General features: G+C 41.8%; 3 protein-coding genes across 6 annotated transcripts in view; 2 read left to right on the top strand and 1 right to left on the bottom strand.

Annotated features, from left to right (window-relative positions):
* The window catches only part of LOC307040721 (uncharacterized protein), a gene marked incomplete at its 5' end in the record, with an annotated part of 42,093 nt that overhangs the window by 2,956 nt on the left and 19,061 nt on the right, over positions 1-20,076 (bottom strand). Inside the window, 2 exons of one of the 3 annotated variants that reach the window (XR_013808574.1) lie at positions 6,829-7,046; positions 12,310-12,574. Coding sequence is in view for 1 of the 3 variants with exons in the window: in XM_079683848.1 (XP_079539974.1) it covers positions 12,362-12,574 (213 nt within the window). Of the gene's footprint in view, positions 1-6,346; positions 7,047-12,188; positions 12,575-20,076 lie in introns of those variants that run through there. The other 2 variants (XR_013808575.1, XM_079683848.1) reach the window with 2 other exon arrangements.
* Positions 82-7,936, top strand: LOC307038931 (odorant receptor 131-2-like; the record flags this gene model as incomplete). The annotated part of the gene is made up of 5 exons (XM_079680603.1): positions 82-135; positions 2,783-2,997; positions 4,100-4,238; positions 5,685-6,110; positions 6,856-7,936. 5 exons carry the CDS (start codon positions 82-84, stop codon positions 7,102-7,104), a joined length of 1,083 nt encoding a protein of 360 aa, XP_079536729.1. The 3' UTR covers positions 7,105-7,936.
* On the top strand, positions 8,279-11,344 carry LOC307040722 (uncharacterized protein). 2 transcript variants are annotated; one of them, XM_079683850.1, is made up of 3 exons: positions 8,279-8,642; positions 9,148-9,306; positions 11,159-11,344. In XM_079683850.1, the coding sequence occupies exons 2-3, from the start codon at positions 9,161-9,163 to the stop codon at positions 11,322-11,324; spliced, it is 312 nt and encodes a 103-aa protein (XP_079539976.1). In that variant the 5' UTR covers positions 8,279-8,642; positions 9,148-9,160; the 3' UTR covers positions 11,325-11,344. The 2 variants fall into 2 exon arrangements, with proteins under 2 accessions (XP_079539976.1, XP_079539977.1); XM_079683851.1 differs by having other exon boundaries at positions 8,279-9,306.

Here is a 20,076-nt window from a genome sequence, read left to right as displayed (position 1 = left end):
TAATATTTTATATTAAAACAATAGAAACAATTATTTAATGTCACTTTAAAGTATCCTGAATGTGTGTTTTTTATTGTCTTCATGCAGATGCAGGCCGTGAGCCATGAACTCCTGACGCTCTGTGGCTGCAAGTGTGTGAGCAGGTTAGATTTGAATGTCTGTATTTGTTCACATTTGATGCATTTCAGTTGCAATTGTACTTATATATATTTTTAGTAATTGCAAGCCAGTAAAAAGCGTATATTTTAAACACATGCTCGTCTATGCCCCTTAAAATATACAGCTGTCCCTTTTGATTATTTATTACTGTATTCTGTCTATTTCATGCATTATATTATGTTATAATGCATCTACATTCCTTGAAATGCTTGTGTGTGCGAGTGAAAAGCTTCTATTTAATATATGCATGTTCTTATTTAAAATACATACGGTAACACTTTAGATTAAGGTACACATATTCACCTTCAACAGTTGTTCATTAATGTTAGAGTCAAACTGCTAGCTTATTGGTTATGAACTAGACTTCACTTTAAAATAGGGAACATATTCTAAGTTACAATTAACACTTATAGTGTCATGTCTTGTTACATAAGAATAGACCATATTTGTTAGGTGTTATTATGAGAGAATGCCTTAATAGGCCCATGTTGAGCATATTAAGACTCAAACACAAACACAACAACGTCCTTACTTAGAATAAATAAGCACTAATTAGAGGGTTATTAAGGACAAAGACTCTCAACTAATGGCCTCGTACTTGTAGAATATGGTCATGTAGAATAAGGCATTAATAAGTGTTTTATACTGACTAATAAAGAGCCAATATACTGATAATATTCATGTTAATTAACAACTAGTTGATGATGGTGAATTTGTGTACCTTCAAATAAAGTGTTACCATAAATATATAATATGAGCAAATGTGCCTTTTGCAATTGTTTGCTATTTAATATCTTAATCATCACTGTATTAAGCTTACATGCAGGGCTGCAGAATAACACAATAAACCAAATTATTATTTATCATTTTGACTATATTTGTACTATTTGAGGGAATGATAATTAAACATTATTCTCATTTAAATTCAAAAATAAAAATATAATGAAAGAATCACGGTGTGTTTACTAAGATGATCTGAACCACTTAAGGATGTTTTATCAAGTCTGTAGAATGATATTGATTTGTTAACTTCAGTCAGATATGTTGTACATATTTTACCTTTAATGAATATTGTTCTTACGTCCTAATGCACTCGCCTATTTTGCAATTTCAAATTTAGAAAATGGACTGTTCAGCAGTAGTGTCCATAATTAGAATACATATATTACTATACTATACTATACTACTACTATATATCATTTAAATAAAAAGACCAGGGGAGACCGACCCTTCTCAGCGGTAGCCCCCTGGCTCTGGATCGACCATTTATCTATTCTTATGTGTTCCTTGTATCTATTCTTGTAATTATAATGTTATGTTCATTGTTAAGCACTTTGGCAAACCCTCTGTTTTTAAAATGTGCTATTGGATTGGATTGGATAATGTTATGGTCGTGTGTTTAACAGAAGAACAGATAACTATATATATTAAAATGACCTCAGTGTTATTTTTAAATCTGCAGCAAAAAGGAGATTTTACAAAGTCCATAGAATTTATTTTAGATTTATTTACATATCTTTTGCTAATCTAATACTGCACTGACTCATCTGGACTTTGCACTCGTCCTTATAGCCATTTTGAATTACATGTTGATTGATTGTGCAGCCCTTGCATGTGTGTAAAACCTCTCTGCTGCTCCACAATACTTCATTCAGGTATTTTTACCTATTTTACCTTTAATAGATATTGTTCTAACTGCGATCCGGACGTTGCTCTTGTCTATTTTGCATATACGAAAGAATATTGATCAACTGTCCAGCCCTACTGTCAATAATGATACAGTTATAGTGTAGTGTGTGACATAAAAGGAGTTTATTATGATTGAAAAATATATTAAAATGATCAGAGTGTATCGCACAAAAAAGGGGATTTTATTAAGTCTGTAGAATTTATTCCATATATTTTTTACACATATTGCCTTTAATATTGCATTGACTTATCAGGATAATGCACTAGTCCTCATAGCAATGTTTGAATTAAATGTTGATTTATTGTGAAGCCCTTGTAGAAGAATATATTAAAAGTAATCATAGTGTTAATGTTTTGCAGAGGATCTGTACTGAACAAGAGATTTCTGTAGAATTGATTCCAAATATTTTCACATATCTTGCCCTAATCAAATATTGCACTGACCTATCATTCAAAATGCACTTGTGCACGTCTTTTCTACATGAATATGTGTCCCAGGTGTTCCAGGGAACCCACCAAGTGTCAGAAAACACAACCCTCTCTATTTTCCTCCATACCCAAATCTCTAAAAAAAAGGGGCTGCAACGGATCTGATACAGACAGATCCAGATTTGAACACTTCTGTGACGTCACAGAAGTGGCGCTACGGCTATTGAGCCAACGCCACCAATCAGGAGGAAACAGCCACGGACATAGCCGTTCGAAAGCGCTGGAGACGCTGTAGTACATATTTCAGGCCTGTAGATGGTGCTGTTCTCACAGAATCTGAGCATGAAAGGCAGTGTTAAATTGAGCGAAATGAGGAATGGATAAAATGCATGATCTGTTTGGTATTTTGAAAAATAAAACGTATAAATATATTTCTTATGTAGGTATGGTCCTACACTATATTATTCAAATATAGCATGATATGATTCTCTCTGTGCTCCTGTAGGTTTATGAGCAGCTGCAGGAGATGCTGAACTCCTCTGACCCTCTTCAGCTGCTTCCAGGCAGTAATAACAGCTCCTCTCTGACAGGGGGCGCTGCTGTGAATCTGAACAAAGACGACTTCTCCAGCGCGCTCACCAAGAACATCGTGGCCATGTTGGTGTGGCTCGTGCTCAGCGTCATCAACGGCAGCATGGTGCACACCTTCCTCAAACACAGGTAACTGCTGTCTGTCACTCTGAGCAAACACAGGGGGAGGATTCACATGGTTCCAGCCGTGCAGAAACAAAACAAGTTTAGTTTTTTATTTATTTGTAAATGCATCCTCTCAATGCATCCCATAATAAATGAGTTTGGGCCTTCGCCTGTCTTCAATTAGTGTACTGTAATAATAATAATAATAATACATTTTATTTATATAGCACACTTTAAAACCACGTCTTCTCAATAAAATGCAATCAAATAAAAGTTATCTAAGGAACACATTGAATAAAATATGGTAATATAAAAAAGGTTAAGAACATAAAAGGTTACAATGAAAATAAATAAATAAAGGGCAGTCAGTAGCTGTGGTTAGGATGATAGTATTTCACCTTAAATGTGTGTATATCTCATATACAGTATATATACGCTGATCTTTGTACATTTGACTGCTTTGCAATGAGGCTCTTTTGCATAGAAATGGCCCAATTTTGTACGAAATGTGTTTAGCACCTCATAAAAACACAGGAGCAGCGGGACACTGTATGCTTGTCAGTGCAGTAAGAGATGCATTTCAAATTTTATGGATTTTAGTAGGTCCTTTGAAAAGATTATAGTTTATTTTTGTCTTATTACTTGTGCAGGTCTTTAGCTGCAAAAACTGTACAATTATCTTGTAAATTTGAAAGTGCAAACATTAACATCATTCTGGCTGCTACTTCATGACCTACAACTTAAACTCTATTTTGAATGACATCTTGCAATATCTACTATTTAATAATAATATTAATAATCATCATATTTATTTGACCTTTCATAAAATAAGTGCAGTTAAATAATGGTATTGTTTTAAATGTATATATATATTAATGTACCTTTTATAATGCTGCTACTTGTTCTGATACATTGGATGTTTACTTATTTGATTTTAATTTTCTTAATGTAAGCTTCTTTCATTCAGATGTTTTTCCATTTTATTTCCCTATTTATCTGAACTGTCCTCTTGCTATAACGATGTTCATGTTCCCGCTGTGGAAATAAATACGTTTTTTAAATCAGAATTTTAGCAGCTCTCCTGTAGTGTCTAAGTCTCTAACCTCTTGTTTTTCTCTGACTGCAGACTCTTCTATGAGAACCCACGGTACATCATGTTTATCTGCATGGTGATCAACGACGCTCTGCAGCTCAGCCTCGTTACAGCGCTGTACGTCGTCAGTTACATCTTCAGGAAGATCCACGCCTCCGTCTGCTGCTTCCTGGTGAGCCGTGCATCTTGAAGAGGCCCTATTATACTATTGTTAGGCATATATTATAGATATATATATTAAAAACATGTTTGAATGTTGAAGTGTTTTGCCCAAACTAAGACTCACTGTCGTTACCGAGGGAAGTTAAAGAGGACATATAATTCTCTCTACTTTAAAGAGTCCTCTCCTGCTGATGTTCAGGTGTATATCAGTATATCAGTATGTAGTGTCTCTACTTTAAAGAGTCCTCTCCTGCTGATGTTCAGGTGTATATCAGTATGTAGTGTCTCTACTTTAAAGAGTCCTCTCCTGCTGATGTTCAGGTGTATATCAGTATGTAGTGTCTCTACTTTAAAGAGTCCTCTCCTGCTGATGTTCAGGTGTATATCAGTAGGTAGTGTCTCTACTTTAAAGAGTCCTCTCCTGCTGATGTTCAGGTGTATATCAGTATGTAGTGTCTCTACTTTAAAGAGTCCTCTCCTGCTGATGTTCAGGTGTATATCAGTATGTAGTGTCTCTACTTTAAAGAGTCCTCTCCTTCTGATGTTCAGGTGTATATCAGTATGTAGTGTCTCTACTTTAAAGAGTCCTCTCCTGCTGATGTTCAGGTGTATATCAGTATGTAGTGTCTCTAATTTAAAGAGTCCTCTCCTGCTGATGTTCAGGTGTATCAGTATGTAGTGTCTCTACTTTAAAGAGTCCTCTCCTGCTGATGTTCAGGTGTATATCAGCATGTAGTGTCTCTAATTTAAAGAGTCCTCTCCTGCTGATGTTCAGGTGTATATCAGTATGTAGTGTCTCTACTTTAAAGAGTCCTCTCCTGCTGATGTTCAGGTGTATCAGTATGTAGTGTCTCTACTTTAAAGAGTCCTCTCCTGATGATGTTCAGGTGTATATCAGTATGTAGTGTCTCTACTTTAAAGAGTCCTCTCCTGCTGATGTTCAGGTGTATATCAGTAGGTAGTGTCTCTACTTTAAAGAGTCCTCTCCTGCTGATGTTCAGGTGTATATCAGTATGTAGTGTCTCTACTTTAAAGAGTCCTCTCCTGCTGATGTTCAGGTGTATATCAGTATGTAGTGTCTCTACTTTAAAGAGTCCTCTCCTGCTGATGTTCAGGTTTATATCAGTATGTAGTGTCTCTACTTTAAAGAGTCCTCTCCTGCTGATGTTCAGGTGTATATCAGTATGTAGTGTCTCTACTTTAAAGAGTCCTCTCCTGCTGATGTTCAGGTGTATATCAGTATGTAGTGTCTCTACTTTAAAGAGTCCTCTCCTGCTGATGTTCAGGTGTATATCAGTATGTAGTGTCTCTACTTTTATCCGAGTATTTTTAAAGACGAATATCTGTACTTCTACTAGAGTACTGGGTACTTTTGCCATCTCCGTCATTATGTGTAAGTGATTCTGGGTTGAAAAGTATTCGCCCCCCCCCCCCCCCCCCCCTGTTGTCCCCTCAGATAATGACGGCGGTCCTCACCACCCGCTCCACGCCTCTCATCCTGGCCGGCATGGCGTTGGAGCGTTACCTCTCCATCTGCTTCCCTATGCACTACATCCACATGTGCTCCGTCCCACGCACCTTCCTCCTCATCTTCATCATCCTCATCCTCACCGCCACGCCCCCCCTCACAGACCTGCTCATCACCGTCGTCCACCAGCCTCTTTCCCTCTTCAACACCCCCATCTTCTGCGACCACCCGCTGCTCTTCCGCCACCCGTCCATCTACTACAAGAACTGTGTGTTTGACGGGGTTTATTTGTCCTTCGTGGCTCTGACTCTCCTCTACACCTACTGTAAGATCATGCTCGCGGCCCAGGCTGCTTCTACTGGTCTGGCCTCGGTGAAGAGAGCGAGAAACACCGTGCTGCTCCATGGACTGCAGGTGGGTTTATATAGAAAGGTAAGATAAGTACTTTATTGATCCCATTGCAGGTGGATGTCCTGGAGATTACTTTGACACTTTTCTTAGGAAGGGCAAGAAGGGATACTAGTTTTACCAGGATACATGTTCTATCAGGGTTAGTTTAGGGTTAGCACAATGATCTAACTTCCACTTCCATTTTTCTCTTAGAACTAACCCTCCCAACCCACCTTGAAAACCAAAAGAGCCAAACATGATTTCATTTTTGAAACAAGAAATAAGTTTTTTCCAGGTTGACTTTTCACAACCGCTTCCCTTTAAGATTTAACAGGTAAATGTACGGAAGACGGCCACATGGGAAATTATTCATATATCTGACCAACAGTTATTTTATTTATTTCTAATCTACTGTTATTGTTAGTATTTTGAGATTTTCGAAAAAAAACAAATTATTTTTCCACAGAAATCTGAGTTTTTCTCAGATTTTTTTAACTTTTGGTCCCATCCCAAAACGGTTTCTCCAATGTGGCCCTAATCCTCTTCCTTATAATTTGAATATTAGGCTACTACAAGTTGAAAAACACAAATAGTGGCGTCTCAATTAAACTGTTTACGATTAACGATGGGGACTAATAGCTTCACAATCTATACTTTAAATGATTTGTACATATAGTTGTCCAAGCAAATACTCTAGAAGATCACATTGTGTGTTGTAAATGTTATAAATAACTAAATATACTTTTCTATTTCTCTGATTTTGTTCCAGCTGCTGCTGTGCATGCTGGCCTTTGTAGTTCCTTCCCTTCAGGCGGCTCTCATCTCTCTTTTCCCTCGCTTCAGTCTGGAGATCCGCTACATCTTCTTCCTGGTCGTCTACATCATCCCCCGTTTCCTGAGCCCCGTGATCTACGGTTTTAGGGACGAGCATTTCAGGAAGTACTGGACCCGGTACCTGTCCTGTCGGGGGAAAACTGTGTCAAGGGTCAGACCGGTGCTGCAGAAAGGGAAAATTTAGGGGAAGTAGAGCGGCATAGTGATGGGAATTACGGCTCTTTGAAGGAAGCCGGATCTTACGGCTCCGTTCCTTTCCGAGAGCCGTTCAAAAGAGCCGGTTTTTTTTAAGGGGGCGGGGTTAATAGGTTCATCTGCGAAATACTCACCTGGATAATCAAAGTCAAGTCAAAGTCAACTTTATTGTTAATCTTCCAGTTTGTGTGTAGACAGAGGGATCGAAATACTCACTCAGTTTCTCACAATCCCCAATATAAAACAAATGTATAAAAAAATATGTGTGCAAATATGTATATACCTATAAATACAGAATCAAAGACACATTTTTACATGTGCACACATTAAGACCTAAATAAAAACACAACAATCAATATATACAAAATAACATTCACTTCAATATTTGAGAATGTGCATTAGTGCAAGAATTGTCCACTGTGGAAAATATTAGTGCAAGATTGTCCATAGCAGCGTAAAAAGGGTCTGGTGCTGGATTTGAGTGTCTTAGGCTCTCACCAAGTACGACTCGGTTACCTTCGTTCGTACCAAAGAGTCATACCTTAGAGTCGTACCAAAGAATCGGATCGTTCGCCAACGTAACATCACGAGCGGAGAGATGACGTATTTTTGTAGTCCGACCTGGAAGTTAGCATCTCCTCCGGGATTTTCGCCATTGGATTTTGGACTATTGCAGAAAATAACATCTGTGGTTTATCATACTTACACGTTGTTCAGAAGGATCAGCTCTACATTGTATTGTGGAAGAAATAAAAGGAAATGTTATTCAAGTTCTGTGCAAGCCTGGTTTGTACATCAGCAGAAATAAAGCACAACATGGAAGTGGAAGAAGTTCTCTGTTTAATTCAATGTTAAGTGCAATACAAATATTGTGTTGCCAAAACCTTAACAACAGCCCAACCCGCAGACAGACAGACAGACAGACAGACAGACAGACAGACAGACAGACAGACAGACAGACAGACAGACAGACAGACAGAGAGACTAACAGAGAGACAGACAGACATACAGAGAGACATACAGAGAGACAGACAGACAGACAGACAGACAGACAGACAGACAGACATAGAGACATACAGAGAGACAGAGACACACACACACACACGCACACACACACAGACAGACAGACAGACAGACAGACAGACAGACAGACAGACAGACAGACAGACAGACAGACAGACAGACAGACAGACACACACACACACACACACACACACACACACTTTAAATCAAATGTAAATATAATCCTGAATGCATCTATACATTTTAATTTCAAAGTTGGCAAATTCATGCAAATTTTGATGACGGGGGAACATCCTCGCTAACTTTACTGATCAAAAGTTCACTATGTTCGTCCCACACACACACACACACACACACACACACACACACACACACACACACACACACACACACACACACACACACACACACACACACACACACACACACACACACACACACACACACACACACACACACATTATAAAGGAGCTGACCGGCAGCTGGAGGATTCAGAGTCAGCAGGTGAGAGTCTGTCGCTGAAGTAAGAAGTGTGAAACGATTTAATGTTGCAATGTTTTAAAAACGTACTGTATTTATATTCAAAGTTAACTTTCCTTAGATGTTAACTTGTTGTTATATTTTTAATATAATAATACATTTGTCTGACTGTGTTCTTCTTCCAAAGGCCTTTAAAAGCCTCGAGAAGCTTCAACTAAATGCAGAAAAACACATCTAGATTTTCTGATTGTGTTTTGTTTGTTTTAATATTTTATATCAGAGCGTAAAATAATAAAAACAATTATATACTGTAAATAAAATGTTCTTTTTAATCCCACAAAACCACTATGTTAACATTCATTAGTTTACACTTTGTTATATTTGTATTATTGTTATTTAATGAACTGCTGCTCTTCCTGTTCCTCGTACAGCAGGCATGTTTAGAGCTAAGCTAAGGAGTTTGATTCACTAAAGAACAACGAAGGCTCTTATTCTCATTTCATCTGTGTTCTGTGTTCTGTGTCTCCAGCTCTGAGGACAATATGAACTCCAGCAGACGTTTCGACAGCTATAACGAAGCTTTCACAAAGAACTTCATCACCTTTGTCCTGGTATTCAGCATCATCTGCATCAATGGAGCTTTTGTCTACACATACTTCAAGAGCAAGGACTTCCAGCGAGACCCCAGGTGATAAACAAATATGTGAACATAGTCACAGTAAAACAGATTGTACTTGATATTCAGATCTGCTTAAATGTCTAAATGGAGAGTGTGGTACTTACACGTTTGTAAAAAAGGTTGGAATCAGCTGTTGTATTAATGCTTTGCTCTAAAACAAGTAGATTGAAACTTTGTTTAGGTGACAGCAAATGTCCTTTTAACATATGGAAAGGCTGTCGCCCTAAAACAAGAAATATTAAATGATTGAAACGTGAGCTGCACAATTCGAAAAAAATGACTGTCTGCGATGATTTGACTGATATTGCAACTGTGACATTATTCACAATAATTGGAGAGACTTTTGTGCAGGATACGATATGTATAGTCTTTGATATCTCTGCAGCTCAACGGTTCTTCTAAACATTGTATTTGTATCTTGCTTGTAAAGCACTTTGAGCACCAGGAAAAGTGCTATATATATATAACATGTATTTATATTATTATTGTTATTATTTTTAAAACATATTTAGTCTTTTACAAATATTTTTACATCCTGAGATTTGAGTATTGCACTTGTCCATATAGTGCATAACATATATATATTAATTGTGCGGCCCTTATCACATGTCTTTTTAGTCACAGTGATCCATGAGAGTAGATCATTCAGATTTAAATTGGATTGAGTTTCCAGAAAAGTGTTTTTTGGGCCCTCTGTAATCAGTGGTTCAAATGAAGAGGTTTAAACTGTGAATTGTCAGTCCATGGTATGTTCAGCTAATATTCTGACGGTACGTCCACACGGCAGCATCGCGTGCTTCAACGGCGACGCTTCCCATTCACTTTGAATGGGATGACGTAAAGCTTTGCCGAACTGCATTGTGGTTCCGTCGCTTTGGCTACATTGCTCGCTTCGAAAGTTGAGAAAAGTTCAACTTTTCAAGCTTCGACGGAAGCGTCAGCCAATCAAATCATATGTCAGTACAAACACTAGCCAATCAAACTGCGTGCTTGTGTGTCCGGGGCGGGAGATTAATGTTAAACTAATCTCAATCCAATTTAAGTGGTTGTTGGTCGCGCTGCCGTGTGGACGTACCGTAACGCAGCGTCCACACGGCAGCGTGCGTTGAAGCTTGCCAGCGGGCATGTCTGAAGCTCGACCAACAACCAATCCCATGAATCAAAGCGAAGCGACGGAACCACAATGCAGTTCGGCAAAGCATGACGTCACCCCATTCAAAGTTAATGGGAAGCTGCGTTGAAGCATCAACGTACGCTGCCGTGTGGACCGGCCATAACAGTGCTAACGTTAGACTAAAGTATTTATATTGTGAAATCTGAAAGGCTTTACTAAATCAAAACATTGCATGTTGGTTCCAATTGATCGGAGGCATTATAGAAACTGAGACATGAAGCTGCTCCGGTTTAAATCTGCACTCATTTAGATTTGTAGCTTTGCCTTCTCTTACCAGTGACTGCTGACTTATTTTACTCTCACTCTTTAACTGTGACTTTCTGCCCTCTACAGTGTCAGTAAAGCATTGCACATCATTTTGCTCCATGTCAAATACTAACCTGTTGTTCAAAATAACACCTAATTGTCCAGAGGACTTTCTTAGGACTAGCCTGTAGTTCAAAGCTGTTGTTTTACTTCTTTGTTGCATGATTGTTCATCCTGCTTTAACGTGCTATTTCATCACAATGACAGATATAGATTAAACCTTAAAAATGTCATCACTATGTTCATGTTTTTATTATAACCACCAAGTCAGTGACTTTAACCAGGTTTTGAGGACATCTTCAACATGACGCTCCCGTCTCTTTCCTGTTTACATATGTTTCTTGTTTTTCTCCTCCTCCTCTTCCTCTTCCTGTCCTGCAGGTATGTGCTGTACATCCACCTGGTGATTAACGACATGATCATGCTGACAGTTTCTCTGGGGCTAGTGATCTCCATTTACACCGGCAACCCAGGATTCATCCCCTGCTGTATCATGCTGGTCGTCTTAATCACCACCAACAGGTGTTACAATAGGTCTTGTACTTGAGTAAAAGTAGAATTTCCCAATTTGGGATTAATAAAGTATCTATCTATATATCTAACAGATCAAAATGTGTGTGTGTGTGTGTGTGTGTGTGTGTGTGTGTGTGTGTGTGTGTGTGTGTGTGTGTGTGTGTGTGTGTGTGTGTGTGTGTGTGTGTGTGTGTGTGTGTGTGTGTGTGTGTGTGTGTGTGTGTGTGTGTGTGTGTGTGTGTGTGTGTGTGTGTGTGTGTGTGTCTCTCTCCAGGAACAGCCCTCTGAATCTGGCTGGCATGGCGTTGGAGCGCTACATCGCCGTGTGTCTTCCTCTTCATCACGTCCAGATCTGCACGGTGCAGAGAGCCCACATCCTCATCGCTCTCATCTGGCTCGTGTCCTTCATCCCTGCCTTCACTGACATCATCATCATCCTCATCACTCAGCCTCTGTCTGTCTTCTCAAAGACGGTCGTCTGTCACGCCGCCTTCGTCTACAACACACCGTACCACGAGACCCTCAGTCTAGTGGTGGAGGTATTTGTTATCTTGTTGAATTTCCCCCTGATATTTGTGTTTGTCACGCCTTTCCCTCAGGCGGTGGTGTAAAGTAACTAAGTACATTCAGTCAAGTATTTAAACACACTTTTGAGGTACTTCACTTGAGTATTTACATTTGTTCTGCTTTGTGCTTCTACTCGAATGCAGTTCAGAGGTATATGGTGTGCTTTTACTCGACTACATTTATTGAATAGCTTTAGTTATATCTCACACAGGCTCCGCCCTCTACTGGGCTCTATGGGTACCACTCTCAACCATGCTATTCGAGCATTCACACACTGAGTTTGTATAAACGTAGCCGGCCAATCAGGGCGAGCCTACCTGAATGCGCGCGCAGGCACACAGTATATAATGCGGCCACGCCTCCTGATCCTGTCATCCTTTTCTCTTCACTGAGCAGGACAACACCTCAGAGAAAGTAAAACGTTTGAAAGAAGAAGAAAGAAGTTATCATACCTTCATGGAGTCGCCACTTCTAGAGACCCGGGCCTGTCCTTCGTGCCCTGGCTTAATAGCGGGCGCCAATCCCCACCACCTCTGCTTCGAGTATTTGGGGGACCAGGATATGGCAGAGGCGGTGCCATTCACGTTCTCCATTCCAGCGGGACGGATGACTCCGTTTGCCGGGGAGGAAGATGATGAGGACTTCTCGTTGTCGGGCACTTCCGGGTCCGGCGTCCATGGAAGTCCACCGCCCAGGTCTGTCCGTCAGGACTTCCCCCTGGTGATGACCATGGCGGCGGAGCGTGGCAGCCCATCTGCTCCCAGCAGGCAGCAGGCTGGGCAGTGAACCTCTGCCCCGCTAAACACACCTTGCCTGCTATAATAGCTCCAATTAATGCAATTCACCGTTGAATGTGAAAGACAGCATTAATACGAAGGCGCGCGGCTCCATGACGGCCCGCGGCGTGTGTTGAAGCTTGCCGGCGGGCGTGTCTGAAACTCGACCAACAACCAATCACATGAATCTCCCGCCCCTGACACACAAGCAGCGGTTTGATTGGCTAGAGCTTGTACTGGCATATGATTCGATTGGCTGCCGAGGCTTCAAAAGTTGAACATTGCTCAACTTTTGCAGCGAGCCACGTCAGCAAAGCTCCGCGTCGCTTCCCACAATGCAGTTCGGCGAAAAGTGACGTCACCCCATTCAAAGTGAATGGTGAAGCTTTCAACGCACGCCGCTGTGTGGACGGGCCGTGAGAGTGGCCGCGGTGCGTTCTAGGACCTCCGCAGAAGAACGGTGGGTTAAGTATTGTAACCCTAGTTCTAGACTTGGTGTGTGTGTTGAGTTTGCATTTATCCCAGAGTAAGAGTCATCTCTCTCCACAATTCCACATTTCCCCATAATGTCCGTTTCAAAGAGACGGCATTATGACGGAGCCGCGGCCCCACGAGAGCGTGCCGCGGTGCGTTCAAGGACCTCAGTTGAAAATCGGCACTTTCTGTGTCAGCCCCCCATGGGCCAAACGTCCTTTTATGGAACGTTTGGCAGCGGAGTAATAATAATAATAACAAATCCGATTTGTAAAGCGCCTTTCATTGCTAACAGCAATCCCAAGGTGCTACAGGAGGCATAATAAAAACAAACAAAATAAATAAAAGTTTAATTTAAGGCTTTTTTGAAAATAAAGGTTTTTAGGCCTTTCTTGAAGGCTCCCGCTAGGAGTCCCGATGAGGAGAGCATTGCAGTAATCAAGCCTTGAGGAGACGAAGGCATGGACCAGTTGTTCAGCATCTGACAGGAGTTTTGCAATGTTCCTGAGGTGGTAGAAGGAGGTCTTGCACAGACGTTTGATGTGGGTGTCAAAGGTCGGATGTCTATCAAATCTTATACCCAGGTTGGTAACTGCTGTGGAGAGGGGTATGTTTTGGCCAGAAAAGGTCATGTGGGTTATGCGGGATGACTGGACCTGGTTTGGTGTGCCAACTACACTAGCTTCTGTTTTGGAGCTATTGACCTGCAGGAAGTTTTGTTGCATCCAAGCAACTTTATCTCCTCAATGCAGGTGTTAAGGGATGTTGATGGGAACGGTGATGAGGCCACCAGAGAGTACTAAAGCTTCTTAGCGGCGGCTCCACAGCTGCTTGCATGTCCGCTAAACACAGTTTTATGGGGAATGGAAGCTCAGCTGTGTACTGACAAAGTGGATGGACAGGACACTGAGACTGGGTACTCACTCCAGTTTTGCAGCGTCCTTCCTCCATTCAAGGGAATAAGAGAGGCAAATCTATCATCCTAGGAGGAGATAGGTTTCCTTTCAAAAGAAATTCAGGCCCAGTTGCAAGAACGGTGGGTTACGTATTGTAACCCTAGATTGATGTGTGTGTGAAAAATGCATTCAATAAAAACGATTGCATTTATCCCAGAGTAAGGGTCATCTCTCTCAACAATTTCTCTCAAACATTTCCCCATAAATGTCTCGTTGAAATCGACAAGATCCGTTTCATACGATTTTAATTGGGCACCCATTATGAGACACAATTCCCCACTCGCCGCCCCAGTTGTAACTCCAGTAAAGGAGGCAGCCAGTGGGCGCGCGCATGTGAGTGTGATAAACCACAGGAAGTGCTGTCAAAGCGCTATGCGGGTGCTGGGACATTATCACCGGCGTGTTGTTGTCAGAAAACACACCTCGCCTAGTGTAATAGCTCCGATTGATGCACTTCACTGTCTGTGTGAGGACAGCATTATGACAGGGCGCGCGCCCCCCCGGGAGCTGCAGCGGTGCGTTCAAGGACCTCAGTAGAAAATCGGCCCTTTCTGTGTCAGCCCCCCATGGGCCAATGTTGCGTGAGGACTGACATTATATTCAGCAGAAGTCTCCACGTTTGCAGTCAACCAAAGTAGTGTAAGTATGCTAACGGACAGAAAAAACACACGACCACATCGCTCAGAGTTTGGCCTGGAGTACGGGGCCGTTTATTGTATCAGCGCATGCTCATTAGCATCACCACGTTTCAGGCACATTCTGATGATGTCATACACATGAACTGAAACATGACTTTGTTATTATACAAATATGCTCAACAGCCAATCTTCCTTTTGTGGAAGGTTTGGCGGGGAATGAGCCACCAGAGAGTACTACAGCTTCTTAGCTGCGACTCTGCAGCTGCTTGCAAGTCCCCTAACACAGTTGTATGAGGAATGGAAGCTCAGCTGTGTACTGACAGAATGGATGGACAGGACGCTGAAGCTGGGGTACTCACTCCAGTTTTGCTGGGTCCCTCCTCCATTCAGGGGCATAAGAGAGACACATATATCATCCCAGGAGGAGATAGGTTTCCTTTCAACAGAGATTCAGGCCCTGTTGCAAAAACAGGCTGTGTCTGTTGTGAACTCTCAGGACAGAGAAAAGTGGCTTTGCTATGTACTTCCTGGTTTCCAAGAAGACAGAATCGGGAGTCGTGCGTCCAGAGTTCAGACCCATTCTGGATCTTCGCAGCCTAAATCAGCACATTGCCTGCAAAAGGTTCCATATGTAAAACAATTACTGGAACTAGTGCAGCCGGGCGGTTGGTTCACAACCATCGACCTGAAGGACGCTTACTTTCGAAATTGCTCCAAAGCACAGAAAGTATTTGCGTTTTGCCTACGAATCCAACAGACTACCGTTAGGCTACTCCCTATCCCCACACACGTTCAGCAAATGTGTGGCCACAGCGCTTCAGCCGCTTCGCGACCATGGCATGAGGGTTTTCTTTTACGACCTCATAGTCATGGCCAGGTCCAGGGAAGGGGCAAACACAGCCCAATTGATCCAAGTGGGGATTGCGGTCAATTGGAAGAAGAACAGTCCCATACCTCACCAGCAGGTGGAGTATCTGGGGATTCTGCTCGATGCAGGCAGACAAAGTGCCACCCTGTCAGAGAGAAGACAGGCATCCCTGCTTCAGGCAGTTTGCAGACTGCGACAGGGGGCAACGGTGACAGCTTTGACCGTCATGCAGACTCTGGGTCTCATGGTGGCTGCTCTCCTCGTGGTGCCGCTGGGGTTACTGCACAAATACCACTTTCTACTTCTCTCATTTTCCAAACAGGCTGGTTCCTTTAGTCTGAATGTGTGTTTGGTGGCGTGATCATTATTATTTAGAGTCATTGCGTGCCTATTGATTTGAAAACGATCCGTGTATCCATCATTTCCTGGTCTTCTCTAAAGAAGAGGGACCAATGAAAACGTTGTCATGTTGCCGTTGTTCAGCATTCATTAGCTAACAATGACATTATTTTTCTATTAATATAAAGGGAGGTCAGGTACTCTTTAAAACAGCTGCTAGTTATGGGTACTTTTTACTGAAGTACATTTCAAAGCCTCTTTACTTTTACTTGAGTAAAGAACTTTAGTCAGTACTTCTACTTTCACCAGAGTATTTTTAAACATGAGTATCTGAACATCTACTTGAGTAAAGGATGTGTGTACTTTTGCCATCTCTGTTAATAAGTACTCCCCTCCTCCTCCTCAGGTACTCCTGTTCTCCTTCGTCTTCCTCACGGTGGTCCTCACCTATCTGAACGTGCTCCTCGCAGCTCGGGGGGTTTCAGGTGTGAGTCGAGCCTCGATGACAAACGCCCGAAACACCATCCTGCTCCACGGGGTCCAGCTGCTCCTCTGCCTGCTGTCCTTCATCGCGCCCTTCATCAACCTTTTCCTCGTCACCAATTGGCCCCACAAGAGAACAGACATCTTCTTCAGCACCTTCCTCTTCACCAACGTTCTTCCTCGTCTTCTAAGCCCTCTCATCTACGGCGTCAGAGACAGGAAGTTCCGCGGAAACATCCGGAAGCATTTCTGCTTTAAAGGATGCAGGACAGTGGAGGAGAGGATGAAAGTACGACCGAGGAGAACGTCCAAACAGGCGATACACTGAGAGAGACTTTACATTCAAAGATTCAAAGCTTTATTGTCAGAGGCACAGCTACAGTGGAGATGTGGCAATGAAAAACTCAAGTCCCAAGCTCCTCCAACAATGCAACATAATATATAATAAGACATAAAAGAAATAGTGCAAGAAGTCAATCAAGACCTGGGATTTGCATGTTTAACCTGTTAAACCCGAGAGACCCCGGTACCGGGGCCCTCCTGCAACATCTTGCAGGAAACAGTGTCTGAGGGCATGTCCATTTAATAAACTATGAATGTTTTATATCCATGTAACGGGAAGAAACTCATCTAACTGATCATTTTAATTTTCTTTTTAAAAAAAAGCCCACAATGCTAACGCTGAGCCTCTGAATTAGCAACAAGCGAAAAATGCTAACAGATGACTGCACCGAAATTCACTCACAAAACCTTATTATTTATTTTTTCTGCACATCCAACACATCGTTTCACATCGTGAGATGACACAGAATCGAGGGGTACATACATTATCACTCAATGATACGAACTCGCGACTTTATAAACAAAAACAGACATCAAAATATGTGGCGCTAGGTAGCTAAAAACGCTAACATGGCTTACCTTTGTCGTAGTCTGGTGAAAAGTGGTCTTCAATGGCATTAAAACGATAAAAACGATGCTGAAGTTAATCCATAGGTTAATCCAATGTGTCTGTGTCACTTTGAATGATTTCTGATGATCCATGAGCAATAAACCTGCTTTTCGGTTTTGAGATGTCAGAGCTAGAGACAGCTTCACTCTGATGCAAAACTGCATGCGCGAGGCCCCCACCTTTTTGTTTTACCATGTGTGTGAGTGGGGAGATTCCCCTTAGATTCTATTGGCTCTAACGGTCAGAAAGAGATGTCAATCACCAAAATCAACCAATGGGTTCCAGAGAAACGGTAAAACCCCCATTTCCACCCAAATCACCTCAGAGGTGGAGTTTGTTTTGCTAAACCTCTCTAAAAAGGTCAAATGTCGCTTGTTTTGCATCAATCTTGATACAGGGTACTTATCATATGTTGCACTTTGTATTCCGAAAGGTTTTGATCTACCTTACCATCTTCCAAGGGTAGTTTTCACTATAAGTAAAGAATTATATTTGGAAAGACACTATAATTTACAGTTTTCTTTTTGGAGCTCCTATCCCCCCCCCCTCCCTATTTCATTTTTTTCATTTAATCGTTTATTTGAACCAGGACAGTGCACATTGATGAACACTTTAAAACAAAAATAATGCTATCAAGTGTAAATGAGCCGGATTTTAGCTTTGAGCTGATTCCCATCCGTAGTCCCGTCACATACAACATATAAGAACATGACATTTATAAACATAGCAAAAATAAATACATGATATGCAGGAAGAGCATGAGCAGCATACAAGCATTTACCACATGGCAGTACAATGTAGCAGCTATGATATATAAAGTGCAAGAGAAGATAAAAGAGCTGCATAAAGTGCAAGAGGAGATACCCCTGTGTTAAAGTGCATTTATTTAGCGGTGATTGCACGTCTGTTTGTTTCTCAACCATTCTCTGAGTTGACCTTTGAAGCTATTGAGAGTGGGACAATCCCGTATCTCAGTTGGGGGGCTATTCCAGAATGAGCTGCCTTTAACGGAGAGGACATTTTGTCCAAAAGGTGTCCGTCTGTGGTGGACCTCACAGTCTCCTCTGGTTTCTGACCTAGTGCTGCGTCCAGTGTGTTTTTTGTGGATGAATTCCCCTGGGGGGGCGGGGGGGCAATCCATGTAAACATTTATTAAAAAAAACACATACTTTTAAAAGACTTAAAATTGTCAAAACTCAAGAAATTGTGTTTTTTAAGGATGGTACAGTGGTGGGATGAATTGTGCTTTCTGTCAAACACCTGGATAGCTCTCTTGTACAGCTGTTCTATGGGTTTCAGGTTTGTGGCACAAGCAAACGACCGGTTTGTCAAACAGTATTCAATGTGGGATAGAATCATACAGTGGAGGTTTGACTTTGCAGCATTGACAGTTAAGAAAGGTCTAATTTGTTTACAATTTTGCAAGTTGAATTTAATGGTATTGGATACTTTCCTAATATCTTTCTTAAAAGTCAAGTTAATTTGAGATATAAACAGATCACTGTTTTCTCCAATATCTTCAGAATGTCCCCCCCAATTAATCATTTTCACTGCATCCATAAAATGTTGTTGCAGGTCTTTGGGGATGAAGCGTGAACCCAAGGCAGGGGTTTCAGGTGTGGCCATGAACCTTTTTTTTTGTTGAGTTTCCTGCCAAAAAGAACAAGATTATGGTCAGAAAGACCAGTTAGGAAGTTGTATCTTTTAACTATTCTGTCAGCTTTGTTAGTAAATACTAAATCTATCATAGTCTTGGAGGGTTTGGTTATTCTAGTCGGTTGATCCATTAGCTGTATTAAGTTGTGTTTATCCGTGATCCGTTTTATGTTCTTTCTATTTTGTCTGTAATTCCACTTTATGTTAAAGTCTCCTAAAATAATTAGCTCTTTGTTGGAGTCACAGGAATTCTGCATGAGTTCTACCTGGTCATAGAAATCCACCTTAGCGGTGGGAGGTCGATATAGGCAAATCATGGTGAGGGACATTTCCTCAGATAGTGTGATTTCCACACCAACACAATCAAAATCAACGTTAGCTGGAAGAGCAATCTCCCTACAAGTAAGGGTATTCCTCACATAAAGCAACACACCCCTCCTTTTCCCTTCAGTCTGTCCTTCCTAAACACATTCTATCCTGACAAAGATACAATAGAAGATGGTGACTACTGTTTTTGCCAAGATTCAGATATTCCCAAACAGTCAATATTGGACTCAAGGAGGAGATGTTCTAACTGTTCATGTTTGTTGCATAAGCTGCGGAAATGTAAATGCCCACTGAATAGTCCCTTCGGCTTGCACCGAGGATCCCACACTGTTTTTGCTTGATTCACTGTTTGAAACATTTTTATGTAACGGTGTTTTTTAAATACCGGATTTCTAGGCTTTACCTCGGTGCCGTTGTTGGTTGGTTTGTGGTTCTCTGTTGCTAGGCCGCAAGCCATCGGCGCTGACCCACAGTCCCTCGGCAGAGCTAGCTGTTCAGCTAGCCCGCCTCGTATGAAGCCAGCCGGCGACGCGTGGATTTCCACCGCTTCACCTCCAGCCCTCGGTGTGGACCTGCAGCTCTCCGGTGGGGTGGGAGCTATCCGGCCTCTTCTGGAGTTAGATGGTTGTGTGTGGATCTCTGCTCCTCGGATACCAGGACTCGTTGTGGACCCGCAGTCCTCCGACGGTGTGGGTAGAGACCTCAGAGACCCGCTGGCGGTGCTAGCTATCCAGCTAGCCAGCCTCTTTG

Source organism: Notothenia rossii, assembly GCF_949606895.1.
Source record: "Notothenia rossii genome assembly, chromosome: 5".
NCBI classification, from domain to species: Eukaryota; Metazoa; Chordata; class Actinopteri; order Perciformes; family Nototheniidae; genus Notothenia; species Notothenia rossii.
The sequence above is the reverse complement of the archived record's forward strand: the minus strand, read 5'-3'. Positions and strand labels throughout refer to the sequence as shown.

Excerpts from the sequence above, each read along its gene's own strand:
- LOC307040722 (XM_079683850.1), top strand. The coding sequence starts at position 9,161 with ATGAACTCCAGCAGACGTTTCGACAGCTATAACGAAGCTTTCACAAAG. Across the intron at positions 9,307-11,158 it reads GACTTCCAGCGAGACCCCAG|GTATGTGCTGTACATCCACC; the intron begins GTGATAAACAAA and ends CCTGTCCTGCAG.